The 22,342-nt window shown below is 35.5% G+C and overlaps 1 protein-coding gene across 6 annotated transcripts in view; it reads right to left on the bottom strand.

Moving 5' to 3' along the window:
- Window positions 1-22,342, bottom strand: part of WAPL (WAPL cohesin release factor) — a 96,705-nt gene that overhangs the window by 14,405 nt on the left and 59,958 nt on the right. For 5 of the 6 annotated variants that reach the window (XR_011971558.1, XM_072628553.1, XM_072628550.1 and 2 more), the window contains 5 exons: window positions 21,493-21,645; window positions 21,038-21,174; window positions 18,443-18,554; window positions 11,005-11,232; window positions 227-338 (listed from right to left, as the gene is read on the bottom strand). Coding sequence is in view for 5 of the 6 variants with exons in the window: in XM_072628553.1 (XP_072484654.1) it covers window positions 227-338; window positions 11,005-11,232; window positions 18,443-18,554; window positions 21,038-21,174; window positions 21,493-21,645 (742 nt within the window). In the remaining variant the exon portion in view is untranslated. The remainder of the gene's footprint in view (window positions 1-226; window positions 339-11,004; window positions 11,233-18,442; window positions 18,555-21,037; window positions 21,175-21,492; window positions 21,646-22,342) is intronic. The other variant, XM_072628552.1, reaches the window with a different exon arrangement.

Consider the following 22,342-nt stretch of genomic DNA (forward strand, 5'->3'; position numbering starts at 1 on the left):
CAGGATGAAAATTTGTATTATTTTCTAATTATGAGATTAAAAAAACAACAAACCACAGGTAAATGATGTAGTAAGTGGGCTTTTCAAATTGACAACATAAAAAAAGCCATTTAATCTTCTGGGTTAGTATCATAATAAACATGTTCTTTACAGAATGTGAGAACACATTCCTTTGTAGATCCTAATTAAAATTTTAAATGCTACAAGAAATTTACGCCTAGCATACCTTTATCTACAATATGATCAAGACCACCCAAAAGGCGCAATTCTTCTTTAAACCAGTCTCCTGCTCTCTTTGAAGTAAGGGACAATAATGTCTCCATTGCTAAATGCCCTGTCTGAAAATCAGAATTTACAATTAATGCACAATACTTTAGCAACAACTCTCATATATAATGTTATTGACATAGATCAAAATAATTTCAAGATAACATTTGCATGAAATGACACAATAAAATGTTACTAATGTTAAACAGAATGAATGATATAGGAAAAGGCTTAATGAAAGAAAAAGAAAAAAACTGATTCTGTATGAACATTTGTTTGTATTTATTAATTACAAGTTACCACAAAAAATTTTTTTTCTCATGCACATTTTATCTGTTTTCCCCCTCCTTTTGAAAATATACTCATCTGCTACTAAAGTTGCTATCATTACTAAATATAAAATTCTATCTACTCATGGACAGATAAAAAATGGAGTAAAGACTGAAACTCACCTGAGCTCACCCAAATTCCCCTTGAAACAATGCTAAAAAAAATGCCTTGAAACAAATTCTGAAGCAGCAGAACCAACCAAAGGATGGGGTGAAACAATTTTCCAGCCCAAGACAACTTTAGAACATTAGCAGAAAAGGTCTGTCTTCACTGGGGTGAGAGTGGAAAGCAGTCCAGGCAAATGCTGGCTGTTAGCTCAGAGAACATAAGGTGGTCAGAAAACTGGTGAGTAGGAGCTTCTAGGGGAATCTTTGCTGGCACTGGGAGCAGGACTTTATTGCATTTCCCATATGCAGTTCTGGGTCACAGTACCAGGGTAAGAAAGAGCACAAACAGGAATGGGGACTCTGGACAGTTCCAGCAAGGAAGAGAGTGCTTGTGATCTCACAGATCACACAGGCCAGGAAGAAAAGAAAACTTACAGATCATCAGAATTAGCTCTGAAAACAACAGCAGAAAAAATCTAAAGCTTGGGACAATGCCACCTCCATCCCAGGAGCAGAGTCCAAAGTTAAATCGAGAAATAGGCTAGAAAAATGAGCAAACAACAACAACAAACTTGGCCACAGAAAGTTACAACGGTGACAGGAAAGAGCAAAACACAGACTCAGGAGAAGACAATGTTTAAAAGGGTTATATGAAAAGTCTCAAAAATGGGTTCCAGTAGCAGATGACATTAACTAGTCTGCTGAAGTACAAAGACAAGGTACAATAGAAACAGTACTATGTCTGGAGCCAGAAGACCTGAGCTCAGATCAGGCCTCTGAATTACACTACTTGGTGACCCTCTGGAAACTCACCTAATCTATCTGGATTTTTGGTTGAGCTTCATCTGTAAAATTAGGGGGTCTGATGAGACCACTCTCAGTAACCTTCTTGCCCTAGGTGTATGAGTCTGTGCTCTCAAAAGTTTATGAAACCTGATCTGAATTAAATTTCCTAAAAATTAATAAAAAATCCTTAGGTCCAAAAGGAATTCCTGAATGAGTTCAAATAGGATTTTAGAAATCAAATAAGGGAGGGCAGAGGAAAAACTGGGGGGAGGAAATGAGAGAGTGATACAAGAAAATGAAAAATGAGTCAACACCTTGGTAAAAGAGGCACGAAAAAAAATACTGAAGAAATTAACACTTTTAAAAACCAGAATAAGCCAAATGGTAAAACATGCACAAAAAATTCATTAAGAGGAGAAAACTCCTTAAAAAGCAGAATTGATTGAATGGAAAAGAAGATACAAAAGTTCACCAAAGAAAATGATTCCTTAAAACTTAGAACTGGGGGAAACTAATAACTCCATAAAACATCAGGAAACAATAAAACAAAATTAAAAGGATGGCAAAAAAAATCGAAGAAAATGTGAAATATCTCACTGGTAAAACAACTGACCTGGAAAACAGACCAAGGAGAGATATTTAGAAAACTGTCCTGATATTGTAGAACCACAGGGGTAAAGTAGAAATGGAAAGAATCCACTGATCACATCCTGAGATTCCAAAATGAACTTCCATTATAGCCAAATTCCAGAGCTCCCAGGTCAAGGAGAAAATATTGCGAACAATAAAAAACAAACAATTCAAATATTGTGGAGCTGTAGTCAGATAATAGATGATGTAGCTGCTTGTACATTAAAGGATTGGAGACTTAGAATGTGATATTTGGGAAGGCAAAGGAGCTAGGATTATAACCATGAATAACTTACGCACCAAAGCTGATTCTAACCTTTTTTGGGGGGGGTGGGATGGGCATTTTAATGTGAGAGGACTGCTAAGCATTCCTGATAAAAAGACTAGAACTGAAAAGAAAATATGACTTTCACACACAAGACCTAAAAGAAGAATAAACAGGAAAAAAAGGAAAGAAAAATTTTAAAGGATTCAATAATGTTAAACTGTTTACATTCCTATATGGGAAGATGATACTTGTAACTCCTATGAACTTTCTCATTACTAGGGGAGTTGGGAGTGTACATAGAGAGAAGGCACAGGTATGAGTTGACTATGATGGGAAGATATCCCCCCCAAAATAAAGGGATGAGAGAGACACACTGGGAGAAGAGAGAAAGGAAAGTTAGAATGAGGTAAATTACATCACATAAAAGAGGTGTAAAAGGGAGGGGAAAAAGGGAGTGTGGTAGTCAAAACCTGAACTTTATTCTCATTGGAACCAGCTCGAAGACAATATACCCAAAAGGGAAGAAGGAGGGGAGGACAAGAGAAGGAGAGAGACTAATGAAAAGGACGGTGGACTTGGGGAGGCAATAGCCATAAGAAAAACACTTTTGAGGAGGGACAAGATTAGAGGAGAGAAAGGGAAGGGTTAGCAAGGGGAAAAAAGTAGGATAAAAGGAAACAGTAATCACAACTCTGAATGTGAATGGAATACACTTGTTTATAAAATGGAAGCAAATAGTAGAGTACATGATTTAACCATAAAGGGTGATACCATAAGCAAATGAAGAGAACAAAGAATATTTTACCTGTCAGATCTATGGAAAACTGAAGAATTTGTGAACAAACAAGAGATAGGGAACATCATGAGAGGCAAAATGGATAATTTTGATTACATTGCATTAAAAAGATTTTGCAGAAACAAAACCAATGCAGTCAAGATTAGAAGGAAAACAGAAAGTTAGGAAACAATTTTTACAGCAATTTTCTGATAAAGGCCCCTCATTTCTCAAATACATAGAGAACTGAGTCAAATTTATTAGAAGTCATTCCTCAATTGATAAATGGTCAAAGGATAGAAACAGGCAGTTTCAGGTGAAAAAATTAAAGCTATCTATAGTCATGTGAAAAAATGCTCTAAATCACTATTGATTAAAAAAATGCAAATTAAACAACTTTGAGGCACCACCTCACATCTATCAGATTGGCTAATATGACAGAAAAGGAAAATGACAAATGCTAGAGGGAGTATGGGAAAATTGGAACACTAATGCACTCTTGATGGAGTTGTAAAACTGATCCCACCATTCTGGAGACCAATTTGGAACTATGCACAAAGGGCAATCATACCCTTTGACCGAACAACATCACTACTAGGTCTGTCTCCCAAAAATAATTAAAAAGGAAAAGCAGCTCTTTTTGTGCTGGCAAAAACCTAGAAATTGAGGGGATGCCCATCAATTGGGGAAGGGCTGAACATGTTGTGGTATCTGATTGTGAGAGAACACTATTGTGCTTTAAATGAAAAATAGGGTGCTTTCAGAAAAACTTGGACTTAAATGAACTGATGAAAAATTAAGTGAGCAGAACCAGAACACTGTACACAGTACAATATTGTACAGAGCAATATTGTACAATGGTCAACTGCAAATCACTTAACTATTCTCAGCAATACAATGATTTAAGACAATTCTGAAGGACTTTTGAAAAATGCTATCCACCTCCAGAGAAAGAACAGATGGGAGTCTGAATGCAAATTGAGGCATACTTTTTTTGCCTGTGTTTTCTTTTACAACATGACCAATATAGAAATGTTTTCCATAACTGCACATGTATAACTGATATCAAATTGCTTGTCTTCTCAATGAGGAAGGATGGAAGAAAGGAAGAGAGTTTGGAACTCAAAAAAAAATTATAAAAGAATGTAAAAAATTGTTTTCATAAGTAATTGGAAAAAATATTAAAGACAAAAAAAAATTCTATCTACTTAAATCTAAAGAGGGTGTGTGTGTGTGTGTGTGTGTGTGTGTGTGTGTGTGTGTGTGTGTGTGTGACAAAATAGGAAAAGCTATGGTATAAAGTTTCATTGTTAGCATCATGATCTCTGGACCAAACGGCCAAAATTAATTTTTCAAACAACCACAAGAGGGAGTGTCAAAGTTTTGTTCATATTTAATTATTAAAGTAGCTTTAAGAATGAGAAATAGGTATCATCACTTCTCCTCCCGCATTTACCTTTTAGCAAGTCAAGAAAAAGTTAAAAAATATTCTAGATAAACCACATCATTTTAAAAAGAGAGGTACAGAAAATTTGGATAGCTTTCCAAAGCTATTCAGCAAGAGACCTAAAATTCCTACTTCTTCATTTAATATTCAACAGACCAATGGATTTATTAAGTACAAATTTATTTTGTTAATTCATAAAGGTTGCACTCTATAGGATATTTAGTTTCTAGGGAAAATATGTATTTATAGACACCTTAAATTGTTTAATTTCTGATGTTTGCCCTGTAGAAATTGAAGACATATATGATTGCCCTATATTTCTAAAATTGCTGCATCAGTACAAGATGTAGCATTCTGGTCAAATCTAAGTTCATTAGAGAATGACACTTTCTTTGGAATTCCTTCTTTGGAAAAATATCCATATAATCTACATTTATCTATATAACAAAGGGAGAAGAAGGAAAGGAGGGAAGAGGAAGACAAATAGGGAAAGGGAATGGGAGAAAATATTTCTACATGAATGATCTAAAGAAATTCCTGTTCTTCTGATTGGTATAGTGCCATATAATCGGCTGATTAGGAATTTTTACTATTATAAAATGAGACAAAGACTAAGTCCCAGCTTTCTCATCTATAAATATTGGTTAGAACCTGGAAATCTCATTTACGCAGAAATTTTAAGCAGGTAAGCAAGATTAACAATAGTAACTGAGATTTAAAGTTAATTTTTCATCAATGAGGTTTTTGCCGAAATGTAACGTTATATTGCTTTACTCTGTATATTTAAGCAAGTTTATTTTAATCAATATTTACAGCAAAGTTTGAAAGCTTTTCTTACCATTTTACAGTCATACTAATAGAATTTATTTGACAGGGGCATAAGAAGACATCATGCTGAGCAGAAGTCTCTATTTGGCCACAATAGCCTTAGTTTTGATCTGTTCTCAGGCTCCTCTTTGAGACTACTTGTAAACTAGGAAACACTCAACATTAATTTTTGAAATTGGCATGACACAGAGTAGGTCATTAACATGGGAATTCATAAAGTCAGAACCTGTACTTTGCAAGTCTGGAAACAGGTTCACTTTTGCCCTGAGATTCCTATAGTATCTTAAACCAGTATTACTCTCTTCCAATCCAGAACTGCTAGATGTTGTAGTGAACAAAGACATGATCCTCATCCTCAGTCACACGGTGGCTGATCCTAAAGAATGCCTTTAACATGGCAGGTACTAAAGAAATACTGGTTGGAAAAGGGGCTAAAAATTTTTAGTTTATTTCTCAAATTCGGTTCACATTTTACATTATAAAACTGAGTTACAAGAACAGGAGACAACATGAAATATTTCTCTGGAAAAACAACTGACGTGGAAAATTGGTCCAGGAGAGACAATCTAAAAATTATGGGACTACCTGAAAGCCATGACCAAAAAAAGAGCCTAGACATCATCTTTCATGAAATTATCAAAGAAAACTGCCCTGATAGTCTAGAACCAGAGGGTAAAAGAAATATTGAAAGACTCCATTGATCACCTCCTGAAAGAGATCCCCAAAGAAAAACTCCTAGGAATACTGTAGCCAAATTCAAGACTTCCCAGGTCAAGGACAAAATACTGCAAGCAGCAGAAAGAAACAATTCGAGTATTATGGAAATACAACCAGGATAACACAAGATCTAGCAGCTTCTACATTAAGGGATCTAAGGGCTTGGAATATGATATTCCAGAACTCGAAGGAGCCAGGGTGAAAACCAAGAATCACCTACCCAGCAACACTGAGTATAATACTTCAGGGGAAAAAATGGTCATTCAATGAAATAGAGGGCTTTCAAGCATTCTTGATGAAAAGAACAGAGCTGAATAGAAAATTTGACTTTCAAACACAAGAATCAAGAGAAACATGAAGAGGTAAATAGGAAAGAGAAATCATAAGGGACTTATTTCTACATGGAAAGAGAATATTTATAACCCTTAAGAATATTCTCAGTATTTGGGTAGTTTGAAAGATCATATACTTATAGACAGAGGGCTGAGGGTGAGGTGAATAAGAAGAGATGATATTTAAAAAAAAAAATTAGGGGTGAGAGAGGAATATATTGGGAGGTGAAAGGGAGAAATGGAATGGGGTAAATTATCTCTCATAAAAGAGGCAAGAAAAAGCTTTTTCAATGGAGGGGGAAAAGGGGAGATAAGAGGAAAAAAGTGAAACTTACTCTCATCACATTTGGCTTAAGGAGGGAATAACATGCACACTCAATTTGGTGTGAAAATCTATTTTACACTACAGGAAAGGAGGGATGATAAAATGGTCGGAGGGGTTAATCAGAAGTAAACATTTTTGGGGAGGGACAAGGTCAAAAGAGAACAGAATAAATGAGGGGCAGGATAGTCTTTCACAACATGACTTTTTCGGAAGTCTTTTGCATAACTACCCACGTATAACCTATACTGAATTGCTTGCCTTCTCAGTGGCGGCCTTCTCAGTGGCAATGGGTGGGGAGGGAGGGAGGGAGAAGTTGGAACTCAAAGTTTTAAAAACGAATGCTAAACATTGTTTTTTACATGCAACTGGGAAATAAGAAATACAAGTAATGGGGTACAGAAATCTATCTTGCTCTACAAGAAAATAGAGGAAATGGGGGAAGGAGTAATCAGAATGCATAGTGTTTTGGGGTGCAGGGAGGGGAGAGATGGGGAGAAAATTTGGAACTCAAAATCTTGTGGAAATGAATGTTGAAAACTAAAAGTAAATAAAGAAAAAAACTGAGTTACAGCCTGCTCATTATATCCTCCAAAGGGCTATATGCCCTACCAGATATGAGGTACATTCCCTATTCCAAAGTCAGACATTCTTGTCCAGTTCCAAGTTGGACATTAGAGCCTCTGAAGTAGTACAGTCCAAAACAATGCTTAGAAGGAAAGAGCTACTAAATCTGCAGATCAAGGGAATGCTATAGACAAAGAATTTGATAAAGTCTCCCATGCTATTATTATGGAAAGGATGGAAGAGATGGGGTGTAGGAAGAGTACAACTAGATAGATCTGGAATGGCTTTAAGACCCCCAAAAATGACCATTAATGGTTCTATAAACTTGGAAGATGCTCAATAGATCATCTCAAGAATCTGTGATTGACCTACACTAGGGGTGGGAAACCTGTAGCCTCAAGGACACATGCGGTCCTCTAGGTCCTCAAGTGTGGTCCTTTGATAGAATCCAAACTTCACAGAACAAATCATTTTATTAAGAATCTAGTTTGCAGGTTCAGAATGGTAGGGCAATACTCCACTGGAAAAGATCTGAGGGTTTTAGTAAGCTATGAGCTGAATATAAGTCAACAGTGTGATATTACAGCCAAAAAAGTAATGAAATCTCAGAGATGTCGTAGTGTCCAGAAGAATGATAATACTCATTTTTTGTTGCCCTGGGTTCCACATTTTAAGAAGAACATCATTAAGTTGGCAGGGACCCAGGAAGTCAATGAAAATGGCAAAAAGTTTTAACTTAAAGCCACAGGAACCCCAATTGCAAGGAATCTAGGACCACGCAAAACCCCAACTAGACTGGCGAAGAACAGCAGAAGAGTATCTTTCCCCCTGCCTGGGATACTAAGATACCCATGGAGGAGAGGGTGGAAGGATCTGACATGGCTGACTGTAATGGGAGTCATTACTTACTAGCCTTCCAGTAAGATGGAAGACCACCAAGTCATACATCTGCCCCAACACAATACCTTCCAAACTTCTGGGCCTAGGGAAAACACCTGTTCTAGTTTGGCCTGAGCTGAATGGTTGTTTGAAATCTCTTCAATCATCTAATTCTAAAGTTCTCTGCATTTGTATCAATGGAGTGCTGACAAAGCAGGCCCAAGAGACAGGGACTATTACTTTCCACATCTGTGCAAAGAACAAAAAGCTGGGAAGGTATCAATCAATGGGCTTATTACAGTCTTAAAATGCAATGCTAATAAAGAATACAAGGGTCCAGAAAAGGTGAACACTGTTTTCCTTTCTCACTTGGGGTGTCTAACGAGGTCACTCATTGAGGTCGCTCTACTAAATATTTAGGCATTCAGTAGAATAGGTGTTTGTTTTATTCTTTACAGCTTAAGTTGGGGGTCTTATATGAAAGATAGATGTTACAGATCATCAATGTTGGTAGTTTAGGGGGAAAAAAAGCGTAAGAGATGGGATTTGTATTATATGAAAAGAAGGGGATATGAATTTGGAACTATACCCTCAAAGTTATCAAACTGCTTACCTAGCAATAGGTCTAACTAGGTCCCTACCCAAAAAGATCAAAAAAAGAGGAAAAGGATTTTTTTTTTGGTACAAAAATATATATTTTTTGTAGGGACAAAGAGCTAGAAATAAAGTGCATACCTAACGAATGTGTAATACTTGAATAAAAATGTGAATGTAATGGATTATTATTATGCCATAAAAATGAAGATGTTTTAATGAAACCTGGGAAGACTCACATGAACTGATGAGAGCACAGTAAGCAGAACTAGGAGAACAACTTAAACTATAACAATGCCACTATAAAGAAACAATTTGAAAAGATAAGAATTTTGATCAACTCAGTGACCAACCAAAATTCCAGAGAGCTGATGATGAAGCATGCTACCCACCTCTTGACAAAGAGGTGATGAATTCAGGGTGCAGAATGAGACATTATTATTTTTTGGAGGTGGTCAATGTGGGAATTACCCTAGGCAAGTCACTTAACCACTCTCAGCCTCAGTATCCTCATCTGTAAAATAGGGATAATAATAGCACCTACCTCACATGGCCTTTTGAGGATCAAATGAGATAGTACCTGTAAAGTTTTTGTTTTTTAAAGAAACTTTAAAGCACTGTAAGTGCTAGCTATTCTATCATTATTATTACTAACCACACATATTGTTACCAGGGTCTTGCTTTTCTTTTACTTTTCCAGTGGGGGCAAGGAGAGTTAAAAAAAAAAAAAAAGCCTGATAAATGAAAATAAAATTTAAAGGAGGGGAGGAGGGAAGGAAATGGTAATAGGAACCATAAATTATACAAAAAGAAGCTATAGCTACCACTTAAAAATATATCACAAGAACTTTAATGATCAAAAGTATAAAACTTTAAACAAGGATATGGTATATATAGAGCAATGAATATACTGTTTAGCCTCTTTTCCCTATTTCTACTAATTTAAACGTTTCTGGCAACTACCAGAGTAAGTTCTTATTTGAACTATACATTTCCCAACCCAATTGTTTATACCAAGACTTCAAGGCACTGACTTAACCTAAGTGAAAAAATGAGTATATTTTCTAAACTGAACTTTAGTCCAAGTTAAATAATCTGAAATTCATCAAAGAAAAACATAGAAAATTTTTTCTACTTCTAAATCAATTATAAAAATACCTTGAAATAAATCTAAGTGACTATTCTTTAAAAGTACAGTTTTATCACAATTAAATATAATGGGACTAGAGATGAAGAGTATATCCTAGTACATAGCAGCTATGTGCTCATTTTATGTTGTGAGTAAATTATCACTATAATATTGTGAATATCCTTTAGATTGCTTAGTTTCTATGAGTGGCTGTTGTATGGTACAGGAAATAGATTATTGGCCCAGGAATCAGGAAGACCTGAGTTCAAATACAGCCTCAGAAATTTATTAGCTTTGTGCTTCTGGTAGTCATTTAACCTATATCTGCCCCTGTTCTCTCAACTATACAAAAGGGACAATTAGGGTACTTACTTCCCAGAGTTGTTGTGAAAAAAAGATGAGGCAATGTTTAAAAAACATTTTAGAAACCTTAAAGCACTATATAAATACTAGCTATTATTACTTATAACAGATGAGTGCAATATTACAAAAGGTTATGAAAAACTGTGACTTCAACAGAGCATTACATTTCTTTAAACAACTTACACAGAGGTAAAATAACTTACATGTGGTTACAACTACAAATACAGCATATGTTAACAAGAGCATTAGTTCTGTTTGCACTACATACCACAGAAGTACTATGGTAAAAAAAAGTCCTATTTAAAGTATATTAAGGAGTGGAGTAAGGACAAAAGCATCCTAATAATCTGCGTGGGGAAGGAACCTTAGATATCTATTATTAAACTCATTCTTTGTTGAAGTGGGCAAACCAAAGTCCAGTGAGCAAAAACTACTTACCAAATATCACAAAGCCAATTAACAGCAGAAACAATAACACAACACACATCTTGACTCCCTCACCCTAGTATCTGTGCTCTTTCCACTTAGTCTTACTATTAATATAAAAGAAATGGGGGAAAAGTTCAATGTGGTAAATAGTCATCATTAGTAAGAACTACAAACAATTTCTCTATGTAGGATGTCAGTTCACAAGATGTAAATATAGTTTTAAGCAAGACCTACCGTAATATTTTCCAAATCAAGGTGTTTGTTGTGCACAGTTTCACAGAGTCGCCGGATTTTTTCTTTAATTTTGTTCATGTCCTTTTCATTCAGTAGCTTCGATGATGAAGCATCTTGTTCCAGCTCCAGAAGTCGAATCATAAGATCTAGACTAGCTCTATCAAGATCCATGTTCAAACGGTCTCTACTTAGTATGTACATAAGAGCTGCTGTACAAAGGGACAAATTCTTTAAAAAAAAAGAAAAAAGAAAAAGAAAAGATAAAGGTTTCAAGTAGGAAGTCAAATTCTGAGCAAATGAGGCAAAAGTCCTAAATATGTCAATATTCTGAAAATACTACAAAGACTGAACTGATTTATGTGTAATAATGATTAATTTTACTGCCTTAAGTTACCAGAATTTTTATTGCAGTGATCTTGGAAGTTCTTCAGTATGCAAAAGGTTATATGGTTTCTTCACTGGAAGTATGGAAAGTTTAGTTAAATTGTTGCTTGACCATTTGGGGTTCAATGTTTGGAAAAACAAACATTTTCCTGCTAAATATTATTTGGAAAAACAAACTACATTTTCATCTTTATTAAATTAAAATTATTAAATTACTTTTATACCCTGGATAAGATAAATCATATTTCAAAATACTAAAATGCTTAACTCTTAATTAAACTTTTGCATATATGTCCACCTGTTTTCACTTATACAAATACATTTGATAAATTTGAAAAGTAACAATTTTGTTTACATCCATATATAATTTGAGGTCAAATACTGTGGCTATAGTACACCTGTCCCCAAGTCATTCTCCCTCCTTTCCCAAGGAATTCATTTCTAGCTCATCAGTCTTCTCCTGCCCTTTTACCTAGGGAACCTAGGGAACTTAAATATCAATATAGATGTTTCCTCAAACTGTCAGTAAAGTCTCTCAACCTACTCCTTCACTCCACCTCAAAAACAAAAAGAGATGGTTACAAACTGGATATTACTGTAACCCATAAGTGTCTACCATTCAGTCTCTCCCCATGTCTTCCTGTCTCCCCCTTTACAAATTAATTCTTTGTCCTCATACAGAGAACCAATTCCTCCCACCAAACAGTATTTTCCTTATCCCTGGTCTGACTTCGTTTCCCTCCAACCTTGACCTTATAATAGTTAGCCAGTTAAACTCCCTCTACGCTGTCTTCCACTCTTGAATCTCTTGAGTTGTGGTCCCACAGCTCAGCATCTCTTGTTAAAATTCACCTCTAGTTCATTCCCACCACCTGACTCCTCCTCTACTACCCAAACGTAGTTATTGGAGGAAGTCATACAACCTGACTGATGATTTGTTACATTATAAATTCATAACATCCAACTTCAGCCAGGCCTTCACTGAATCAAGGCATTTTTCTTTCCTAATGAACCTTTAAATTAAGAAACTGCTGAATAGGGCCATTATAAATTGGTTATATGTCAACTGGGCCCTCATGGTGGCAAGGCAACCCTTGGACATCCATCTATCTCATTCATCATAGTGCCCTTTCCAAACTTTTCATCCCTTCTAAAACCTTCTAAGGATATTCCTCCCCATTCAGCTGAGAACCTTATACCTCATACCTCATTTCATTAAAAAAGAAGAAAACAAGCAATCTGCCAAGAGCTCCTTCCTCATTTCACATCATTTACATAATTTCTTCCATCCTAGTCTTAAATGAAGAGGTAGTCCTTCTCTTTTCCAATGTAAACCCTTATATATGCACATGTAACACCGCAACTCCAATTTCTCGAATACTATCCCTTCTATTATCCCCACTCACATGTCTCTCCCATCCTTTAAACAAACAAGTAACACCGCCCCCCCACTTGATCCATTAATTCTCTAATACTGCTGTCTGTGTTTTTCCTCCTTAAGGAGGAAGGTTAAGGTTAAAGGTCTTGAAAAGGTTATCTACAATCTATGCCTCCACTCCTTAAGCCTTAGCAATTTGGCTTCTGTACTCATTATTACACTGAAAGTATTCTCTCCTAAGTTACCAACAATCTCTTAAACTGCCAAGTTCAGTCAGTTAATAAAATGAACTTTTATTATGTGCCGACTTTGGGCCAGGTACCATGCTAAGAGCTGAAGGTACAAAGGCAAAAGATGGTCTCTGCTCTCCAAGAGCTCAAAGACTAAGGACGAGACAATATATAAACTATATAAAAAATACTACATACAGAGTAAATCAAAAGGGAAGGCATAAGAATTAAGGGGAAGAGGTAAGGCTTCTAATAAAAGGCAGTATTTTAGCTAGGACTGAAAGTAATGTAGGGAGGCCAGGAGGCAGAGATGAAAATGGAAAGCATTCGCAGGAGGAAAGATAGACAGTGAAAATGCCCATTGTTGGGAGATGGGCTGTCTAGCTTTATTAAGTGGGAGGAGGCCAGTGTCAATGGAGACAGCAGAATTTGTCGGGACAGGATTGGGGAAGTGTGAAGTGTAAAAGACTGGGGTGGTGGTGCTTATGAAGCACTCTGAATGCCCAGATTTTATATGGGATCCCAAAAGTGAAAGGGAGCCAGTTAGAGTTCACTGAGTAGCAGCAAGATGATGGTCAGACTTGAACTTTAGGGAGATATCTTTAGCAGCTGAGTGAAGGATAGGGGAGTATGGAGAGACTTGAGGCAGAAGACCAACAAGGGCCTTTTCTCCATCTTTATTCTTCTTGACCTCTCTGCAGTCTCTGACACAGTTGATCACCCTCTTCTCCCTGATACTCTCAACTTCAGGGTTTTCAAACAATGTTCTTTCCTTATTCTCTTCCTAGCTGTCTAACCACCCCTCAGTTTCCTTTGCTGGATCTTCAATGAGTTTCACCCAAGGTTCTGTCTTAAGCCCTCTTCTTTCTGTATAATATTTCTCTTAGTAATACATTGGCACTCGAATTTAGTTATCATCTTTATCCAGATGATTCTAAGATTTCTTTATCCAGTCTAACCTCTCTATTAACCTCCAATCTCTCATATCTGTCTATGAACATCTAAAAATAGATATTCTGTAGACAACTTAAATTTAGCAGGTCCAAAACTAAATTCATTACTGCCTATTAGTTCCAAGGCACTACTACCCTTCCAGTCACCTGCGCTTTCAAGCTAAGCATCATCTAACTCTTTACTCTCTCCTTCCTCATATCCAAACAATCACTAAGTAGATTTTACCTCTGAAACATCTCTTGCATATGCCCAAACTTGCCCCTCTTACATACTTCTCTATTTCTGTCAAAAGCACCACCATTCTTCCAGTCTCCTAGGCATTATTAATCCTGATGTCTTACTCTTCTTCACCTTACATCCAATTATTGTATCACCTCCATATCTTCTAAACTTGGGCCTTTCTCTTTATTCACACAACTCCCACCTTAACTCAGGCATCTATCATCTCCTGCCTAAATTTATTGCAACCGTTTCTTAATTGGTTTCAATGCATCAAGTTACTGTACCTTCTCATCAAAATAATTTTCCTTAAGAACAGACCTGTCAAGCATGTAAGCATGTTATTCCCTTACCCCAACCCACTCTAGCAGCTTCCTAGGCCTCTAGGATAAAACACAAATTCCCATTTAGTTTTTAAAGTCCTTTTGCCAACCTATCTTTCCAGGCTTGTTGGTCATTTAGTCTCCCTCTCACATTCTGGAATTCAGCCACATTTGCCTTCTTTCTGTTCCTCACAGATTACATTCTAACTCCCATTTCCGAGCCTATTCTATTTGGTGTCAAGTACAGTAACTAGCATATAGGAGAGATATTTAGTACTTGGCTAAATGAAATAAAAGCATTTGGACTTAATTTAAACATGATCAGATTTATGTAAACTAAAGAAAAAATATCTCAAAAGTCACTGATCTTATATACCTGGCACATTCTGACAAATACATATTCTATGGTTTTAGAAGGAGACCTTCACTAAGGCTAATGATTCATTTATCTTATGTATTAATTACCAAACTCTGTATTTGAGATGTTACCTATTCCCAACCACCATTCTTAACCCCAAGTGCCATATAGACAGGGATAGGAAATTACTGCACTGATAAATTAAAATAGAAACTTCAAGGCAGTCTGATGACAGACTGCAAAATGGTTATGCACCATTATTATATAAATAAAAAACATGACACACAAATACAATATAGATTAAAAAACACAGAAGAAATGTGTCCACGTTAAAGTTAGCTAATATAACGACTGACCATTTTCAGTCCTAACTGGTGTTGAAACAGTTTAAGCTCTTAAAGTGAATCTGTCCAAATGACTCCATTTCAAAGTAACTAACTTGAGTACACTTAAACAGGCATAGTATTAACTTTTGTTGTTGTTGCTGGCAGGGAGGGGAACAAAGAGTGAAGATACATGCATCAGTTAAATGGGCTTGAAAGGATATGTCATATGAGAGAACATAATAGGCTTTGCAAATTTCCAAACAATTTCTTGTCTTCAACCTGCCCAGTATTTTCACATTCCACAAAAATTCAATAAATGTCTGGATTGTGTGTATGGCTCTGTTCCAGGTGCTTTGGGGTATGTAAGACAGGCTCTATCCTCAAGAATCTTACAATTTAGTTGGGACAATGAACAAACATGTATGTATTTATGTGCATGGCTGCCCATATTTTTACACTGACACTTTACACACACACACACACACACACACACACACAAAAACACATCCCAATATAATGAGTCAAAAGCAGCACTTTTTCTAGTAGTAAAGAACTAGTAATAAAATGTTGGTTCATTGATTAGGGAAGGTCTAACCAAGATACACCATATGAATATAAAGACATATTACTATTATCTAAAAGAAATAATCAAAATAGAAACATGGAAAAACTCAAATGAACTGTTTTAAAGTGAAGCAAACAGAACTAGGAAAACAACATACATCACAACACTATAAATGAAAAACAAAACACCACTGCCACCAAAACAATCTAAACTAAATGCTGCAAAATTTAAATGACCAAGCTTGGATCCAAAGAAGAAATATAAGGAAGCATATTGCCACCTTTTTTTGAAGATGAATGGGGTAGTGGCAAGTGCCTATGAGTGTGGAACACAATATAATGTCAGACTGTTTCAATCTGTTGGTTTTACTGAGCAGTTTTCTTCCCTTCTTTGTTATAAGGGATAGTTCTCTGGGAAGGGTAGTTGGGGAATGTGTATGGTATATATATGTTTTGAGTACTTGAGTAAAAACAATTACACTAAAGCTTTAACACTTTCTATAAAACAAAAACATTTTTGTTAAGGCTTAAATCTATGATTTTATCAATACAGGGAACTCTATGGAGGTCAAGAAACTCCTTCCAATGAAGCAGACTAGCAATTCTTTTGTAATTAATAATCTTACAGAAGTGTCTGATGGGTCACTAAGGTTAAGTAACTTGTACTTCCTGATTCCAAAGTTGGCCCCTCTATTCAGCAATCAACTTTTATAATACAGCTTTTTCTATGTCCTGAAATTACTCATTTGGAATAATGTCCCAATCTCCCCCACATCCCCATCACCCTGTTATTTTTCTACTAGCTGACATGATTTTCTTCTAGGCTACTTAGGTGAGAGAATTCAGAGCTGGGATAGACTACAAAGATTAACCACCTCATTCTTCATAGCTGAGGAAACTCAGGCCCAGGGAAAAGTGACTTGCCCTGGAGGTAACAAATTGAGTTAATGGAAGGTCTAGGATTTGAACACAGGACCTCTGATTCCAAATCCACAATTCTTTTCATACATCACCACTGCTACTCATTCAAGTCTTAACATATAAAATATAGAATCTATCTTACATCTAAGTTACACCTTTACTTTTCCCCTTGCTCCTTCTATATATGAGTTAGACTTAAAACAACAATAATGGCTTACATAATTAATATGTTTTATAAGAGGTAGTCCCAATTACTAACACCCCTATTTTATAGATGAGATAAATGATGGTTAGAGAGGGGGAAATGACTAATTTTTATGAGATCGTCTAGGTAACCAGTGAAACGACAAAAGACTTGAATTTAGATCTTCTAAGCTCTAAATCTAGCATTCTTTCCACCACACCAGACACATAGTGTAGCTCCAGAGTAGGCTCTAATCAGATTAAAATGTGATTTAACATGAACAATGTTAATATGTTGTTTTGAGACTGTTTTGAGTACACCTCTGTAGAACACACCATGTTCTAAAAACAAGCGAAGTGAATAAACTTCTAAATGAAAAATTTATACAGTGTTTTAAGGTCTGCAAAGTGCTTTATACATTATCTCAATTAACAGATTATGTGACCTGAATGTGGTCACACAGCTAATGCAGAAGTGAGATTCAAACTCAAGTTTCTGATTTCAAACCTGTCCCTCTGACCACTTACTATGGCATACCCTCTTATCTCCTAATTTTGTCTTATGAATATAGCAGTCTACTTACGTGTGTATATGTGTGTGTGCACGCACACATATATGCCTCATTATTTCTTGATCTTATCAGAATTGCTTTGGTCTTTAATCAAATTTTCCAAAGTATTTAATATAACTTTTTGAACAAAGTAACCACCTCAGAAGGCACAACTCAATTAACCAAAATTCAATCCCTATTTTTTTTTAAACTATATTTTTTTGGCAAAGGAGTCAGTAATCAAGCAGAAAAATAGGGGCTTATTACAAAAATGAGCTTCCAAGTTATGCCAAAGGTTAGTATATAATCTTATCTTTTGCAATTCAAGTCTTGCATAGCAAAAACTATAGGGTAGTAACTATGATAAACTTGAAAGATTCTAAGTGAAAGATTTAATTAGCTACTACTAATGTATTACTATGGTAATAAAGCATACCAGTATATTCTAGCATGATGGCTAATACAAATTTAACTACACCGATGTTGTCAACTCTACAAGGCCAGTAGGCTTCATATATAATATAGCATATGAAAGGATAGGAAGAATTCTATTATTGCTTGTATGTACAGCTTTGTCTAGGACTGATCAATGCACCCCTGTTTCCTACTTGCATTTAACAATTCTCTTTTCTCGTAACACATTCACTCACTAGGACTACTTTCCAGACCAATAGTTCTCTACACTAATAGCATCTAATTGCATTAGAAGATAGGGGTTTCTCAATAGAACTTACCAATCATGACAAGTACAGAGCTTATAGAATTAAGCATTAAATATTAAACACAGCTTAGGAAAACATACTTAGGTCAGAAAACATTTTCAGTACACAAAATATATTTTTTTTAAAAAGAAATCTTCTAGAGGTATCAAGTTCAATATTTTCAATATTAGATAAGTATAATAAATATAATTCCAAGAAATAAAGGTTTCTATGAGAAGCTACAAAGGGAAGCAAAAAATTTGGAACTGAAAATTTAAAAATGTTTGTTAAAAAACAAAGAAACAAAACAACCTTAAAGATGTCAGAACCCAGAAAATTAAAATACCTGGTGGTGTTGTGAATCATCCAGTGTTTTAAAAACCATGGCTACCATCCCATGTGCTCTCAGGTGCATTCGGAAACCAGGCATGGCGCATTTAGTGGCCAAGCTAATAACACTGTAAGAAAATAAGTCATGTTGAGCAAACAGTATTAATTTTTGATTTAGTAAATATTTTAAAGTCACTTTAGCCAAGCAAAGCTTTACCAATTATAACCAAATTAAGCGAAACTGAACAGTGCAAAATTAAAGAACATTATGCTCACAAAAAGCTGGTTGTCTTAAGCCATTTATAGTTTGTATCTTGTTATCGATATGCTACCCACCCCTCCTTATGATTACATTAGTTGAAGGACCTTTACTTTTCTTAGGTTAAATGACCTGCCTAGGTCTTCCTAATTACAAACCCAACATTCTGTGCTACAGACACCATATATCACTTGTAATTAGGACAATATCTATTTTTTTTTTTTTGCGGGGGTGGGTGGGTGTGAATAATTTCTTTAAACCCTATGCTTCAACTGAAGTTATGGGAAGAGTTCTTATTTCTCCAAAGGCTGGGAAAACTAAGGAAGTCAGGCTAACTGAGAAGTCAATCAAGGAATGGTGGTATCAAAGGTAGATTATCATTTTAGAAGATATGGTATTTGGCTTGGAGGAAGGAAAGTCTTATGAAGAATGGGCTAGCATATGGTCCATGACTACCATCTCCCTCCTTTTATAACTTTCTGAACTTATTATTCCTTTCCAAAATGTATATCAAGAAGTTGCATTTTTATGGAGGGAGGAAGAAATAATAAGAGGTAGCCTCACCTCTTCACACTAAATAAATCATTTATTAAGCACTTACTATGTGCATAATAGATCTTTCCTAACTTACAATGCTAAATTAAGTTAAAGATATACTTGTATCCAGGTGGAAGAAAAACACAACTAATAATAAAATGTTTGATGAGACAAGATGATTGCAATTTGCTTTAGCTATTCCCTAAACTTATGAATTTCAGGGAGAAATTAAGTCATAGACATTTAGTTCACATATGGGTAAAGTTTAGCAGGAATGAGTATTGCACTATATTTTGCCACTGTCAATGCCAGCCAGATTCCACTATTTTGCCTAATGGGATAGGCTAATTACAGAAACAAAAAGACTTAATGGATTTGATTCTAATACTAGCTATAGCTTTCCTATAGTCCAATTCTGGCCTTGTATCAATCAATAATGCCAAAATTTCTCCAGTAGCAATATCCCTGACCTTGCCCAAAAGTTAAACTAGGCCCTTAATTAATGCTGGGTTTCCTTCCCCAGGCAGTTTGAGGATCTGATGTCAGGTGTACTCCGTGCATGTTTCTAGCTGGACCCCAGAATCAATGTACACTATTAGAGTAAAGCTGTGTGGTTACAAAGACCAGCTGCCTTTTAGCCTCTGCCACTGGTAAGTTAGAGGGAAAACTGCTGAGGCAGGAGAATACAAAATCAAAGAATATCCAAAGCCCTCTAAGTCTAAACAAGTAGAACCTGATCAACAATTCTTCTTACATCACCCCTAACAAGTACTGCCATTCATTCTCTGCTTCAATAGCTCCAATGAGAGGGAACCTCCAAGGGATAGCATCATTTCACTTTGAGACTGCTCTAATCACTAGAAGTTTTATACTTACAACAAGCCTACATTGGGCTTTGTGTATTTAATTCATTGCTAGTCAGTCAAAGAAAAAGTCAGTTACTCCATTACATCTCCCTTCCCCCCATGTTGGAATAATCAATGGAAATGTTTTAAATTAATGGGTTTTAAATTTCAAAATGTGGATCATTATGTTATTTGAACAATATTCCAATACAGAAGATTATATATGGTGTACTTTTTACCACCATCATGAAGAATGTTCTACCTAACCTGATAGTCATTTATCTATGAATTGCAATATTAATTGATTTATTTTACTTTTAAGCTAACATCAAAGCCAAGTGATTAGTTCTGCTTTGAAAATTCATGTCTGAATAGCTGACATTTATGTATGTTTTATCCACCTCATTTTATCTTCATGTTAACACTGTGAAGGTAGTTAACACAGGCATTATTCCTATTTTACAGATGAAGAAATTGAGGCTCAGGTTAAATTATTTACTCACAATCCCACAACTAAGCAGTGTTAGAGACAAGATCTGAAGAGTTAACTCTTGACCCTTCAATTTAACTTAATTTAGCAGGCTACTTGCTATCGTCAGAGCACACTTTGTAAATAAAAATCCAGATTATCAACAATCTATCTCTAGTGCTTAAACTCCATTGTAGAATTTTAGAATTTGAAGGTTTTAGCATTCTTTCTCCTCCTTTGTCCCCGTATTATCAAAATCACACAGTAATTAGTTGCAGAGATAAACTGGAAGCAGTATATTTTTATCTTAACTTACCCTTAATAAACTAATTGGTCAGAAGCCTGTAGCTCTAAAAAGGAAAACTTTCCCTATTATCCTTAATCTATAAAATTCTACTAGACAACTCTGAAGGAAAAAAAGGCTTTTTTCCCTAGAATATTTGTCACCTAAATATATATAATGTGATGCATAAGTTAGTAATATGAAAATAAAAATCTTACCTAAGGCAACGTGTGTTTAGAGGCTGTGTGCTCTTTAAGCCACTTAACAAATACTCAATATCATCAGTGAACTCCTGATTTTCACCAAATTCCACTACATCGTTGAAGTGCTTCACATGCTGAACAACAGTGTACAACTGGAAGAAAATAATTCAGTGATGTTGATCCTTTGCAACCATGAAACAGGAATTTTATAACAATACAATCACAGGATTTAAATATTTTTGCATAATGTTACTTTGAGAATTCTTTATAAATTGATTTATAATATACTTCAAAAGCAGAAAACAAATATTTTATAATACTGAAGGATGAAGGACAAGTTTATTTTTGTTACATGTTTCATGATTGCTTCTATTCAGGGTACCAAATCAGTATTTCTGATAAAAATAAGGCCAATGAATATCTATATCCAAAAATCCCTCATCTAAAATAAAATATACACATCTGCTTACTTCTTTGTCTTCTTTCCTACATTTCAATGCAGTTACTATTTCTTGGTAGGGTTGAGTAGGTATCGTCACAGTTTTTATTACTTTGGGTGGTGGTGCAGGAGCCTTAAAAACTCCATCATCTCTCTGAATTGCCTCCTTTGAAGAAAGCCTCACCTATTAATAAAAAGGTATTAAATTAGCTGTTCTAAGCATGTACATACATATAGAGTAACACCACACTTATCCGGAACTTAGTTATCCGGCACTCTCACCCATCTGGAACACAGCAGAGAAACAGGAAGCAAAAAAGGCCTCTGAGCAGCTAAAACAGATGTTATGAAGTCCATGCACTAAAGTAAAGCTCATGCACTTTACTAATGAACGGCCCTTAAACTCAGAACCTATTTAGTCTTATACAGAATTTTAATGATTTGGGTTATTTGGTTTCCAAGCCCATAACAGATTAGAAGTAGCAAATTAGAAGGGATAAAAAGGAGTTGCTACAGAAAGACATATCAACTGTATCAAGAAGTGAAAGCTGAAAGGAAGGGGAAAAGATAACACCTATTTAAAAAAAAAAACAAAAAAAAAACCACAACCTCAGCCAGATATGGCAACTATGAAGAATGCATATTTCAAGAATTCTGAATACCTGGAATTTTGCTACAAATGTAGAAATATTCGTGGATAGGGAACACATACATTATTCTTTCTGAACAAAATAATTATCAACATAGTCCTTTGTAAATAGATTTCAACTTCAAAAAAAGGTTGGAATTAGGCCACTATTACTGAGATGTAGGAAGCATTATTTACCATGTGGAAGATAGTACTATCAAAAAATTAGTGCAAAACTCCAGTAAGTAGAAAA

This window comes from Notamacropus eugenii, chromosome 1, assembly GCF_028372415.1.
Source record: "Notamacropus eugenii isolate mMacEug1 chromosome 1, mMacEug1.pri_v2, whole genome shotgun sequence".
Taxonomy (NCBI): Eukaryota; Metazoa; Chordata; class Mammalia; order Diprotodontia; family Macropodidae; genus Notamacropus; species Notamacropus eugenii.